This window comes from Hippopotamus amphibius, chromosome 3 (assembly GCF_030028045.1).
Source record: "Hippopotamus amphibius kiboko isolate mHipAmp2 chromosome 3, mHipAmp2.hap2, whole genome shotgun sequence".
NCBI lineage: Eukaryota > Metazoa > Chordata > Mammalia > Artiodactyla > Hippopotamidae > Hippopotamus > Hippopotamus amphibius.
In genome coordinates, this window is record NC_080188.1 from 61811383 (window position 1) to 61825550 (window position 14168).

General features: G+C 38.2%; 1 protein-coding gene across 2 annotated transcripts in view; it reads left to right on the plus strand.

Annotated features, from left to right (window-relative positions):
* Positions 1 to 600: 600 nt before the first annotated feature.
* The window catches only part of GRID2 (glutamate ionotropic receptor delta type subunit 2), a 1416273-nt gene continuing 1402705 nt past the window's right edge, over positions 601 to 14168 (plus strand). For both annotated transcript variants that reach the window (XM_057728577.1, XM_057728578.1), the window contains exon 1: positions 601 to 688. In XM_057728577.1, coding sequence (XP_057584560.1) covers positions 601 to 688 — 88 coding nt within the window. The remainder of the gene's footprint in view (positions 689 to 14168) is intronic.

The following is a 14168-nucleotide window of genomic DNA, read 5'->3' on the forward strand; positions in this document are numbered from 1 at the left end:
GAGAGGGCTTTTTCCCCTCCCTGCTGGAATCTGGCTGTTCCGCTTGGAATCTCCCAATCTTTCCTTTCCACTTAGATTTTATTTTGGCAGCGAAGACAAGTGATTCTCTGCGGGCCGTTGGGGCGGGGGGGGAGGGGGGCTTTTTCGGTGGGGGGAGGGGGAGGGGAACATCCGGCGTGAGGGGGGGGGGGGTGGTCTGTTGGAAGTTGCGGCGGAGCTGGGACCGGAGACCCACGGCCCCGGCGCAGCGATGGGGATGGTCTGAGCTCCAGCCTCTACCCCTGCCCGAGAGCAGCGAGGCTGGATACATTTTTAAAAAGCCAAACTGCAAACAACTCTGGCGATGCCAAAATTCGCCTCCAAGTGACACGGCTTTGCTAAGGAGCTTTCCTCAGGCTGGGCTCTTTCTCCTATTCGCTCTGCCTTCCTCAGCGACGGTTAAAAGCTTTGGTCTGGTCATAGGAATTTAGGGGAAGGAAAAGAAAAAGAGAAAAAGAAAAAGCTGTGCTAAACTATCGTGACCTCAAACTCTTTGGACTTTTTTTTTTTTTTTAATATTGAAAGAAAATCCATCCTTAAAGAGAATCGGCATAGGAGGAGATGGAAGTTTTCCCCTTGCTCTTGGTTTTGTCCTTCTGGTGGTCTCGAACCTGGGACTCGGCGAATGCGGATTCGATCATTCACATCGGTAAGAAAGGGCTGGTGCTGCGCGTGGTACTTTTACCGTTTGGGTTCGCAAATGTTTCCCCTTTGCTTCCCCCTCTCCGCCCTCTGTGTGGCTCGTTGGCGGTGGCTTCGGTTCATTGCCCCTTCCTGCTCCCCTACCTTCACACTTGTGCAGTTTTCTGGAAGGATGTGGATGCTCGAACCTTGACTTGTGCTGTTGTTTCGTGGTGAATCCTGGAGTGTGGGCTGGATGCGTGGGGGTCTCGGAATTTACCTCAGCGTGCATATGTGTCGCGGAGCGCGGGGGGCTTCTAAGTGTGTGTGGAAAGGAAGTTTAATCCACTCTCCTTTCCATATTCTTTCCCGATATACATTTGCTCCATTAAAAAATATATATTTGGGGAACAGAGGTGTCACCTGTGAGGCGAAAAGAGCTGGGGTGGGAGGTGGGGGTGGGGAAGAGCTCCCTTCGGATCGAACAGGTGGTTTTGCAACGTGAGCGGGCCGCAGCGCGTGCGATGGTGACGGGGTGCTGGCTGCGCCCCCAGCCCCCTTCTCCTCTTCCTGTCCCCTCGGCTTTGCGGTACTCGCGCCGAGTCGCCGCGACCGTGGCGGGAGGGGCCGGCGGCCGTGTCGCCGAGGACTGGGAGTCGCGCACCTCGCTGCCTCGCTCGCGCTCCCCGGGCCTTGCGCGGCGGCGAGACTGGCCCCGGGCGCTTGGGAAACGTGGGAGCAAATGCGCGCGGGCCGCTCTCGTGGGCAGCCTCGCAAACACCCGCCTCGCCTCGCCGTCAACTCTGAGTTGCCGCGCAAGGCCCAGAGCAGAGGCGCTTGGGCTACGGGCGGCCTGACTCCGGGAAGAACGCCGAGCCGGCTTGGAGATGCTCGTGGCCCCACCTATTGGCAACCAGACAGGCCGGGACTGGCCGCGGCGGGAGCGAGCGGGCGGGGGCGGCTGGGGGCGGCACGTCATTATCATGCACAGCGCTCGCGGCTTCAGGCTCCAACTCTTCTCACTTGCTAATCCGTGAGAGCTGAACAGACACCGGCTCTTGCAGCTTTTTCTGCGTTAATGCGACGATTTCCTTTACGGAAATTCGCGTCCGAGGGCCAGCGAGGTTCATTTACTGCGCTGAGGAGAGGCCCCTCTTGAGGAATATTTCTGGGCACAGGACTTTTATCTGTCCACACGGCTTGAAGGTCTGCAAATTGAGGCGACAGATGGGTCGCAGCATCTCCCCTTTCTGTCCCCTGCCCCTCCCCCGCGCAACACACACACTCACACTCACACGGGTCCTGGAAGGGGAACCTGCTGCAGGTGGAGGTTGTGCCTGCTCAAGCTAACGGCTTCTGTCTGGTGTGCGACTAGTCCACAGCGGCCAGCCCCTCAGCTCCAGGGGCTCCCTCTCTTGGTCTCAGAGGCTGTCTTTGTAAACATGTCTGCCATTCTCTATCATTTATATCGATAGAACCATATATATCTCTGTGCAAGGGGTAATGAGGTCAGGATTCAGAAAACCTTGCATTTATGCATTTAGTAAATTAAGCTTGCCTGCTAGATCACATTTTGCCTGGGGGTAACAGTGTCTGTGGGTTCAGAACTTTTCAGGGAGAAATTGTGGTCTCATTAGAGGGGCTCAGTAATGTTCTGATAGAGTTCCGAAATGACGTGTCCTCTTCTTAAAGAAATGACGTACATTTATGTCCAGTTGTAAGTGGCTGGAGCAGGAGTGTAGATATATATTATCAAGGTACCTTTATAGTCATGTTATGATTAGGGGTTTCTGCCTTACACTCATCACCCTGGAGGGAGGCTGTGGGTAAATGCTTACTTCATTGCTTACTCTGTGATCTACACGATAAATACATTATTTGCAAACACCTATAGCTCTTGCTGTCCTCTACCAGATGAATACTATTTTGCAATGCAGTCTGGGCATTTGTTTCAAAATAGAACACAACTGTTGTATTTTTTCTTTTGCATTCTGTTGTCTGTCAGTGTGACGTGGCTTATTTATAACCAGATCCCCCCCCCCAAAGTTACTGTGTACAAATTACAGATTTCTTTAGAAAGCTGATTGTATGCATTAAATGTGTATACTACTAAAAGAAATAGTTAACTTCTCAGAAAATTAATTTGACTTGACTGCAATTAGTACATTAGACAAGAGCATTAGCTTCTTTTAAAGACTCCCTAATATTGCCATGAAGCTAGCAAATTGATGGTTGTTTCAAATGCTTCATATCTTTTATAATATACTGGAAAATGTTACCTCCTGAATTTAAAAAAAAGAATGGCCAAGTCTAATTTGTGTGCACTTCAGAGGTGAAAAGCCCCTTTCCTTTCCATCCCTACCCTAGCCAAAGTATAATAAATTCAAAACTGAATGCCCATGTTAACATTTTAAAGTACCAGTTAACAGTCATTGAATCAGTTTACTTACTTGGTTGAATAGGGAAAGAGAATTGATTATCTTTAGGGGGTGATAATCTTCATTATAGTATTTAATGTGAGAAATATGCTTATGGCGAATGTATTATTTCAGGACTAAAGGGAAGAAAGTAATGAAACTGGAGGGAAAGTGAATATTTCAACTCTATAGATATAAGGAGATAAGCAGAAATGAAAGGTTTTCACAGCCTTTTGTGATGTGTTCAGGTAGAAGGTAGCTGCAATGTGTAGTTCAGGTGAAATGGAAAGATAAAAAGACACTGCTCTAATGGGTTCTTTAAGTATTGAATCTTTTTCATATTGAGCCAGATTATATGTATGAAAACTTTGTCCATTCTTTTATTTCTTTTTGTTTTTATTTCATGCAGGTACTTTCAATAAAGCCAGTTACACATTTTAAACTCTAATATGTTTTTTTGAGCACATTAGTTCACTACAATGATGAGATGTATTATAATGGTTAAACTCTAATGACTGAAATGGAAATATATTTATTTCAGTCAAAATGCACTAATATTGTAATTACTTTGAATTTCTGTTAAATCATATTTTAAAGATATTTGATAATTACATATTCTTGTTTAATACACATGCACATGCAGTACACACAGTATTTAGAAATGAATCACCTCAATTGTGGTCTTCTTTGCCTGCCCCCCAGAGAAAGGTCTTTTGACATATAAAAACTGTGCAATTTTGAATTATGCTTCTACTTTGAGCCTGTGCATTGATTGAGTAATTTCATCAGACCCACATTACTTGATTGCTTAGAAGTTTCCTAATGATCTGCATGCTGTAGGAAGAAGCAAAAAGTCGTGAGTGGAATGGCAATGATATTGTGTTTTATGAGGCTATTCAAAAGTCGCTCTGATTTATGTAGCTAGAAAGCTCCAAAGTCTTTGAGATTAGCCACGCTGACTGCTATTTTCTTCATACATCAGTCGTCCCGCACTCTTTACTCCCTAAACACAACGGGAGTTTAGAGCACTGCTTTAATTAAGCAGGGATTAGGTGGCATTTCCAGTCAACTGCACAGTTTGCGTTTTGCTTCATATCTAATATGGAGGATCTCACGTTTTAACAGTTTAATGTGTGCTCATTTCTTTATCTGGTACCTGTGCCTGCAGAACTGATTGAAATGAGCTATCCTCAGTTATAGATCTCTACAAGGGAACACTCAGTGTGCTTATTCATATATTATAAAAATCACTAGCATGTTTTTATTGTTATCAGTCATAGTAAAATACCTTATGCGAACAGGGAATAGAAGTGAAGCACTTATTCATGTTTTTCTCATAAGCAGATGATACTTTGTCCTCTGGGATCATAATCATCAACTATGACATGTTTGAGAAGCCTAAGACAATTCACAGAATATTTTCATTATGAGAAAGTTTAAAGTATAAAATTGGTGGGTGAATAAAATGTGTCACCAGATTATAAACAATAATAATTGGCAAATTTAAAGCATTAGTTTTCATTACTGCTGCACTGGGGACTGTTTTATCAAATACAGAATATAGAAGCATTTCCAGAAGTTGTACTGTGTCTTCTATCAAATTGTTTCTTTTTCAACTCTTTATATGATTTGCATTTGTTAATGATAGCCTTCAGGAGTCATCAAGGACTCTGCACTGATTTAAGTTATCTTTTTATTACTTACAGTAGTTGTTTGCCTCTTAAGTTATGGATAACATATAGTATAAACTTCTAGAAAGTATTAAGAAGTAGCTTCTGAATTTAAAGTAAGGGTATACTTTATAAGGTATGTTTTTCTTTATCAATAATATAGTTATTTGAAGTGCAATTCAGATGTGCATTGTTAGACAATGTTATTAATCAACAATATCAACTATGACATGACTAATAAGCCATTACACTGAGGACCATTGCCTGGTATTCCAAGTGAAATGTACATCCAATAAATATCTCCTATAAATTTTAATTCAAATATGAATAAAAATCAGTCATTAACTTTCAACTTATCCAACAATAGAAACCAGTTGAACTTGTGAGGAGCAATGGGAGATGCATTATATTTAGTTCTAATCTCTAAGGCTAAGTTTATCATAGTGTAATTTTATCTCAAAGAGATATTGTAGTTTTAAAACCACACTTTTAATCAGAAGGTTAGTATTCCTTCACCTGCATATATTATTTTAGTATTAAAAAATAAAGTATTTGGCACTGCTATTGGATTTTCATGGTATTTCAGATAACATATTGGTGAGTAGCAATACTTAGTTTGACTAAAATATACTGTTTATTATGAAATACATTTGTGGCCTATAAAGATAGCTTTGCCATTAGGTGTCACTGCATTCTGAGCTGTTCCTTTGTAGTCCTACTTGAAAATCACATGAACTTTTTTTTTTAATTTTTAGGGAAAAAATGCCATTTAATGAGAATTGTAATGCTCTAAGATACAGGTGGTTTTCCAGAAAAAGAAATATTATCCCTGACTCTTATAAGAGTTTAATTCTAGGGCATATCAACATTCTGTGTTCTCTAGATTGATTAGATTGCTAGATTTAGTGATATAAAATTTTCACAAATTTAAAATACAACAGGATATACTCTTAAGCTAATACTATTTGCAGAATAATCTGACACCAAATAGTAAGCAAATAAGGTTAATAATGCTGGTGTAAGCAGACATTAGTAACTGCTTACCTATGGAATATTTAGAGTCCCAAACTGATTGGTGTTTGTAACATGAAACACACATACACAGAGCTATGAAAAAAATACATGGGCACAAATATAAATGTGTTCTAAAAATGTCAACTACTGAGTTTTGTGAATAATCATATATGTTTTCAGGTAATTTTGGCCTGGAAAATATTAAATTTTACATATTAATCAATTTCCTCCACACACATACCACCACCATCACTAGCGCCATCAGCTTTGTATAGTAGTATAAAACCAGTGTCTATTATCCAGTAGTAATTTTCTTGTTTATTTAATTTGTTTGAGGCAAAATCTTCCTTCTAGCATATCTATTATAAGACTAATGGAGGATGAAACTTAGATCAGCTTTAATCTGATACGTTAGTTTTGATATTTGCAAGATCACAAAATGAGAGAATGGAATACTAGGTTAAATGAATGAATAGTTTATCATATTATGTTAGACCTTGCCGTGTGCCAATATTAATTAATAAATTTGTTGGAATAATGTACTATTAAAAATTCAGAGTAAAATTAAGTGATCAGATGGATATTAAAAGGACAAGGGGAAAGATACTAAAGTAATTCTGGGTTTGGTTATTGAGGACATCTGTGGATTTAGGTCATTTAAATTGGTGAATTTTAGCATTTCGATGTGGACACATATTTCAGATGGATGTGAAAAACAGGGGGGATGTAAATCATAGTAAAAATGATCTGGATTAGAATTTAGGGGATATGGGGCTAAGTACCAATTTTATAAATAGCTAATTGAGCAATATTGGGAAGTAACTTATTTTCTTTAGTCCTCAATTATCAACTCTAAAACAAGATTTAATGTTCATTTAAGCGCTGTAATTATATGAGCTAAAATGAAGACAAATTCCTATATTTGAGGAATTGGGAGAAGATATACAGTCAAGTGTGGTTCATATAAATGTTTTTAATAGGTTTAGAGTGAACTGAAAAAATACAAGGGGATATAAATGGAGCATAAAACCTTAATCATTCAAATCAAGGACCTCTTGAAGATTTTCTTTGTATGAGCAGGAATTAATGCATAATATATTTGTTCATCAGATATTCTAGGTAACTTCAGTATCAGAAGAGAGAACTGGGTTTGTTTTTTGCTTTACATTTTGTTTTCTTTTTCTCTACTGTTAATACTGAGATGTTACATGCAGTGCTAGTGTATCCCACAATACTAAGGTACATTAAGGCTGACTGGAGGAATGAGTAAGTTTATGCTCTAACCAGCATGGACTACAGGAGCCTTTAGAATTTACCAACTTGAAGCACACCAGGAATATTAGCATATGTTTGGCACCACTGAAAATGTAGCATATAAAAGAAATAGCCAGTGTTTCTTCAGTGTTCTTCAGGTATTCCAGCTTCTACCCTACTGTTGTTCACGAAGTGGTTATCAGTGTGAAGCTGAGGCTGGGGTGACCCCCTCAAAGCTTTCTTGAATCAATAGAGGGAAGACCAGAGGCAAGCACAAGAAGCTAAGTACGAAAAGGCCTCCCTGTGTACATTAAACATTTTTAAATTGCTCTGTAGTCAAGATCCTTATTAACAGATATTTTTATTCATGAAAAAAGATCATTATTAATTTTATTAAAACAATAATTCTTAAAATTTTTTCTTCATCCCCAAATAATTGTTTTTAAAATAAATAATTTTAATTTATTGCTCTCAATACTTGATTTTTCCGACGTAATCTTAAAAAGATGTTTGCTTCATTATCAAAATCATTATAATTCTAGAAGTTAGTTATCCTAAAGCCACAGGGTAAGGTAGGCATTATTACCAATATGCAGTATGTATGTTCATTGGGAGAATATTCTACCATTCAACAGACATTTATTCTGAACCTACTCTCTATGAGCTATTGTTTTTAGGTCCTGGAATTAAAATGTCGAACAAATAAGCTATGTCCTTGTATTTAAGGAATTCCATTCTCATGGGGCTGGCAACCAGATAAATAAGAAAATACATATTGTGATGTCAAGTAATGATAAATGCTATGAAGAAAAATGAAGGAATGGCACCCTATTTTGAGTAGGGTAGTCTAGTAAGACCTCCTGAGGAGATGATCATTGGAGCAGAGACTTGATTAAAAAAAAAGGAAATTAGCCATGTGGATATCTGATGAAAAAGGATTTCAGCCATAGGGCACAGCAATGGCCATGAGATAAAACACTAAGGAATCTGCTTAATTCTTTTAAGGAACATCTTAAAATTCAGTGTGGGGCAAATGTGGAATTTAGTGAGCAAAGCAGGAAGTAGAAGGAAATAAGGTCTGAGAGGCAACTAGGGAAGATCCTATAGAGGCTTATAGGTCATGGTGTGGTATTTAGATCTAGGTATATATGATGCCCAAAGGAGGGTTGAGATCAAACACATGGTACGTAATGCTTTGTGTTTTAGAAAGATAACCTTCTCTGCTTGGGTGGACTGATTGGAGTAGAAATATGAAGATTAGTTTGACAGTAGTGAATTGGACTCTTCGAATAGTTGGTAGCTGAACTAGTTGAGTAGTTGTAAGATTGTGTATGTATTTTGAAGATAGAAGAAACAGGATTTTTCGATGGAATGTTCTGCTGGGAGAAGTCCAGAGGAAGTAATGAAGCTTCCAGGGTATTTCACCTAAGGAAGTGGGTGACTAAAATTGGGAACATGGGACGATAATCAATTTTTAGATAAAAGTCAAAAGTTGCATTTGTTACACTTGATATTCCTATTAGACGTCAAGTTTGAGAATTCAGGTTGGCAATTGATTACCAACTGGAATTTTGGGGGAAGTTAGGAATTCACGCTTTACATTTAGAATTCATCGTCACAGACATGATCTTTCAAGCAGTGGGAGGGGATAGCTCATTTAAGGAGTAACTGTGCAACAAGAAGAGGTCTAAGACTATATACCATAGGACATTCCAAAATGTAGTAGTCAGGGAGAGGGAGAGGATCCAGGAGAAGAGAAAGATGTGTGGTATGTGAGTTAGAAAGAAAGCTAGGAGTGTGTAGAAAGTATTTCAAGGAGGAAATCAGAAACCCTGTCAAATTATATGGATGAAAATTGAAACTTGACTACTGGGTTTAGAAATGTTGAGGACAAAAACGACTTTGACAAAATTGTTTTCAGTGGACTGAAGTGACAAAATGCAGGTTGTCAAGCAATCAAAGATTTAATGGGACTTGAGGAACTCTGAGTTTTGCTTTAAGGGAGAAAGGGGTATGGTGGGGTTGGGGATATGAGTTAAAGGGGTTTTGTTTTTAATGGTGGGAGTGGGATATATAGTAATTTTTTAAAGGTTCAGTCATAAGAAAATTTTCAGTAAGAGGATTGAAAATAAAATGTTCCTTTTAATTCAAACCTGTTTGATTCCTGAGTTTGTATAGCAGCTGTTCAATAGCACTGTGTTTTTGTTTTTTGGTGGTCGTTGATGTTTTTTGTTTTGTTTTGTAATCTCTGGTCAAGTGATTCTGGGCCAGTGTCAGTGAAATTACCCGAACAAGCTTATATATCCTCTATGAAACAAACTCTGTTAATTGTTCTGCAGGTTTGTTTCATTTAGTTTCCCAGATTAGCACTCAGATTTAGATAAAAATTTCTTACCTGAAATTATGAGTGGACTATATCTTATGGAGTATTGATACACCATTACAAATAGAATCAACATTTAGTCTTTTGGTAATTTGCTAACTTTGGGAACACACAATATTCCTATATAAATGGTATTAAAATAGAATAGAATTCTCTTGTTACAGTAGACACATTTGAATTGAATACAGGTTTCCTGTAATTAAATTCTATTATATATTTAATTTACTTAAAAATCATTTTGGAACAATTAAAAGAGTATAGTTTTCACAAGGCAGTATATATTGCCACATAGAAGTTAAATAGATGAAATAAATTCATGTGATATTAATTTTTTCGTAACATATTTAAATATTTCCTTTTATGGAACTTTCACTTCTATTTGTGCTATACCATAGCTGACAGATCTTTAGTCATTTAGTCATAGGTGAAAATGAGGAAGGAAAATGTTCCACATTTTCTGACCTCAGAATTCAGCCTTCTTTTATTGGTCTCCTATTAATACACTGTTATGTATTGATTTTGCAGCTAAAATAAGAATACTTGCATTAAAATAAGTATGCCAGTAACAGATGAATTATATTTTTCTGTGTTCCTTGTCATGTCCAGTTCTCTCTCCTCTATAAAAACATTTTGTCTCGTGGAAACAATGTAATATGAATATCACATGGCTGTTTCTGCTTGGTTGATGTATAAACATAGAATATATTAACAGTGAGGGGATAGGAGTCCTGTAGTTTGGGCACAGCGATGACTGATAAAGAAGGCAAGCTGTGTTATGGCTGGAGCTGAGGAATATAATTAATGAAGTATATAATACCAAAAGCTATTTTAAACTTGCTAATTCATAACTTCCTGGGTGGTGAAATATAATTGTCTGAAGGAAATGCTTAGCATATTTAAATCCAAATTTACGTTGGAATGGGCCACTGAAATTGGTGAAGTGCTGGGTATAGTTAACCTTGGCATCATTAAAATGACAGGCCCTACCAGGAGCACACTTTAGATAGGCTTATTATCTTAAAATCTGAAGGCTAGGTAATACCTTTGGAGCTAAATTGGGACAAGAGAGTCAGTTCTATTGTTCTGTTGCATGTAGTTCATGGTGAATTAAAATCTGGAAGGCTGATTCTTTCTTTTATAATTTCCGCAATCTGACAACAGATAAAATTGTGTTAGTGGTGTAGTGACAATTGCTATCTTGCCCTTCAGTCCAGATTTCTTCTTTGCTGCTGCTTTGAACGGTGATAACAGGAAACTAGTGAACCTTCTTTTTGAAATACCGGCAACTCTCAGAGTAGCCCAGAGGAGACATGCCCTTTATGAAAACCATTATAAACTTCTTCTTAACAAAATTGTTTAAAAAAAATTGAACACCTCATTAGTGTGGGAGGTGGCTCATGCACAGACTTGAGAGGGATTACTCTTCACTTTCCTGGTGGTGTAGTCATGGTGGGTTTTGTATATTTTTTTATAATTCATTATTTTCAAACTAAGAAATCATGATCTACATCCTCATATTCTGTTTACAGAAAAAATTTTTATGGTTACATGAAAACCATGTGACTTTTTTTTAATTCAGTGCTTATTGAACACCTATTATGTGCACAGTTCAACATGTATTCATATGAGACATGTTTCCCATCCTTTAAGAATTTTTAAGTATATCTGCTTTCTGAGATAATATTGTATATTAGGAAGCTGAAAGTAGAGCAATTTAGGACTCATAGTTGGATAACTGTGGTCTGTTATGGCACTGGAGTATGTGATAATTCAATAAATGCTGCCTTTATGGTTCCCTTAAGGTGCCATAAGGCAAACATATATTTCAGAAAAAAATTATAAATGGGATAAGGAGATTACCACTTTCAGAAGGTCTTCATTTATAACAGAAATCTCTGCTCAGCTTCCTGGTGGTTAATCATTAACCTTGTTTTGCCTATAGGCTACAGAGTCAATACAATCATACCATAGTCAGAGCTAAAGGAAAGTCTCTGCCATTTACCTCTTTTTCTCTTTCTTTTTTTCCTATGGATGTCAGTAGTTATGCTATTAGGTCAAGTAAAAGAGGAGATGGCTTTAAATCCAGTTATCTTGTAATTAATAAAACTAATGAGATCCTTTCTAAATTTAATGCCACTTATCAGATCATTCCATTAAGCTTGGATTCTTGGGTATGGAGAAATTAAATTACGTTTAATTTTTTCTCTTAGTTTTGAAGTCATTAGTATATTATTATCTCATATGAATCTGTATTTTCTTCTAGATGTATAAACCATCAATGAAAATGACAGTTTTATACTGTAGCAAACAAAAGAAGAAAATTGCCTCACAGAAAAAGTAAAATTAGTTAACTTTACAAATGGAATGTGTTGTCAACAAAACATATTATGCCAATTTTTAATTATGTAGGTGTAATTGAGAATAGGACAAACATTGGAAATTGAAAATAACAGTTCAAAAATTAACTGGCCAATGCTTCTGTTTTTTTCCAAAAGAGTTGTTGTTGTGGTTGATAAGCAGTTAATAAATAGCAAAACTGGCTGCTCTGAGTCTTTCCTTTTATTTTTCCTGTCCATCCTTCAGTGGCAATGCTAATGAGCAGTGAAATGGCCCAAAGCAAGGAAGGAGCAGAGGGTTTTAGACGATCCATAAACCGGAAAATCAGCCCCTGAATGCTCATATGCACAGGCTTGCTGAGAAGTTTTATTTTCTCAAAATATTGCCCAGATTCTAAAGCTAGAACTTGCCCTTGGCTGCTGAGCTTATAAGAGGTGTGAAGCTTCCAGGCCACTGGAGAAGAATACTCTGAATGACAGTCTGGAAGCAGGATGAAGAATATTATTACTGGGATAAGAGTGCCCTTTAGGGCTAATGCTGCTGGTAGCCAGGACCCCTGTGATTAGCTTAGTTCCAGGTGTCACGTCTATGGTGATTTTTTTTTTTTTTAAGAAATTTCAGCTATACTTCTTAAACACTTTAGGTAATTTTGTAAAAACTGTTGGATTGACATTCGTATCAATATAAATTGTGTACTGAGCATTTATATTGTATATTACCAGTTAGTTTCTAGCTGATGCTATATTATAGGCCACAAGGAAGAATTTGAATATTGTACTTTTAAAAAGAAACTGTGACGCACATGGCTATATATATATAGTGTTCATTAATATATATGTGAGACAACTATTTTCAGTTTAAGTGGGATAAAAAGATGGTCTGTATAAGTTATCCTAACTTATACATTTGCTAGGGGAAACACTGAATTTGCCCGCCCTGGCCAGGCAAAGACAATAACAATTTGCATGAGCTATTTTATGACAGGAGATTTGGTAAGAAACACAGAACTAATAAGCCATCACCAACCAGTAGAATATGGGAAAGGTCAAAAGGAGAGAGGAGATGCCAGTCCACATGTCCTACCAACCTCCCAGAATCATCCTCGCTGGAATCCACCTTGGCTGAACGGTTGTGTGCGCCACCAGAAAGGACCCTGAGTCAGAATGATTGGCCAGAGACAACCCGGAAACTAATCCCTTACCACAAAACCCGAGACTGACGTGGCACAGCAGTCATCCTGGGTTCCCTTACCCTCCTGCTCTCCACCGGGACACCCCTTCCCAATAAAGTCTCCTGCTTTGTCAGCTCATGTGTCTCCTCAGACAATTCATTTCTGAGTGTTATACAAGAGCCCACTCTCGGGCCCTGGAAAGGTTCCCTCTTCCTACAACACATTGGCCTCATGGAAAAATGAAGTTTTTCACCATAGTCATGAGGAAGTAGTATCTGACAGGAACACACTGCAGACAAAAGCATGGAGTTATGGTCTGGCAAAAGAGGGAAATGGTAAGCAATGATATTTGGAAGAAATATTGTTACAATGGAGGCTATGGCAAGGGAGGAGGTTAGAAGTTAGGAAGATCCCTATGAGAACCATGGGAATTCTGTAAGTAATTTAGGCTAAGAAATGCCGAGCTTTGTGTTATAAGCTCTTTATAGCGGCAGTGTGGTAGATGAGATCAGAGGAGACCTTGACAGTACACCAGGTGTGTTTTGGTGAAGGGCTGTGCCCAGTAACTGCAGATGGGAATGGAGAGGAAATTTGCTTAGAGGGGAGACCGAGGAGCTTGCATCTCTCCACTCAGTCATTCTTTAGAAGTGGGAGTAAAAGAGGAAAGTCTAACATCATTCTCGAGTACTATCTTGAGTGACTGAGTGGAGGCGCATTCTGTTCATCAACATAGGAGACTGAGAAAGAGGAGAGAAAGTGAGTTTGGATTGAACTCAAAATTATTTCGGCATGATTGTGAAGTGTTATATCCCAGACAGCAGCTTCCCAATACCCGCCTCCTCCCTGCCTCAAATGGAGAAAAAAAAAAGTCATTCTCCGTATTGATCAATCCTGTTTTGATCTAAAAACAGTAACAGTATTTTTCTGGTCATTCTGTTTTAACTTTTCCCTCAATCCAGTGCTCATAGTTTCCCTTCCTATTTAAAATGTGAATCATTTAAAATATTTTTCGGCTACTTGTATTCAGAAAACAGCAGTTCTGCAAGGGCCTTTTAGTTTTTGTGTGTGCTTATTTAACAGTACCGAATTATTACTTCAATAGTATTACTGACTTTTAAAAGTGTATATCTGCATTCTCATTTCTTAATATGACCATACGTATTTTTTAATCAAGGTCTGGAACCAATATTGAGTCTAGTGCTGTTAATTTATTTGATATCCAGTTCCAATCAAAACTACTTTAGAATGGAGTAATCTTGGAC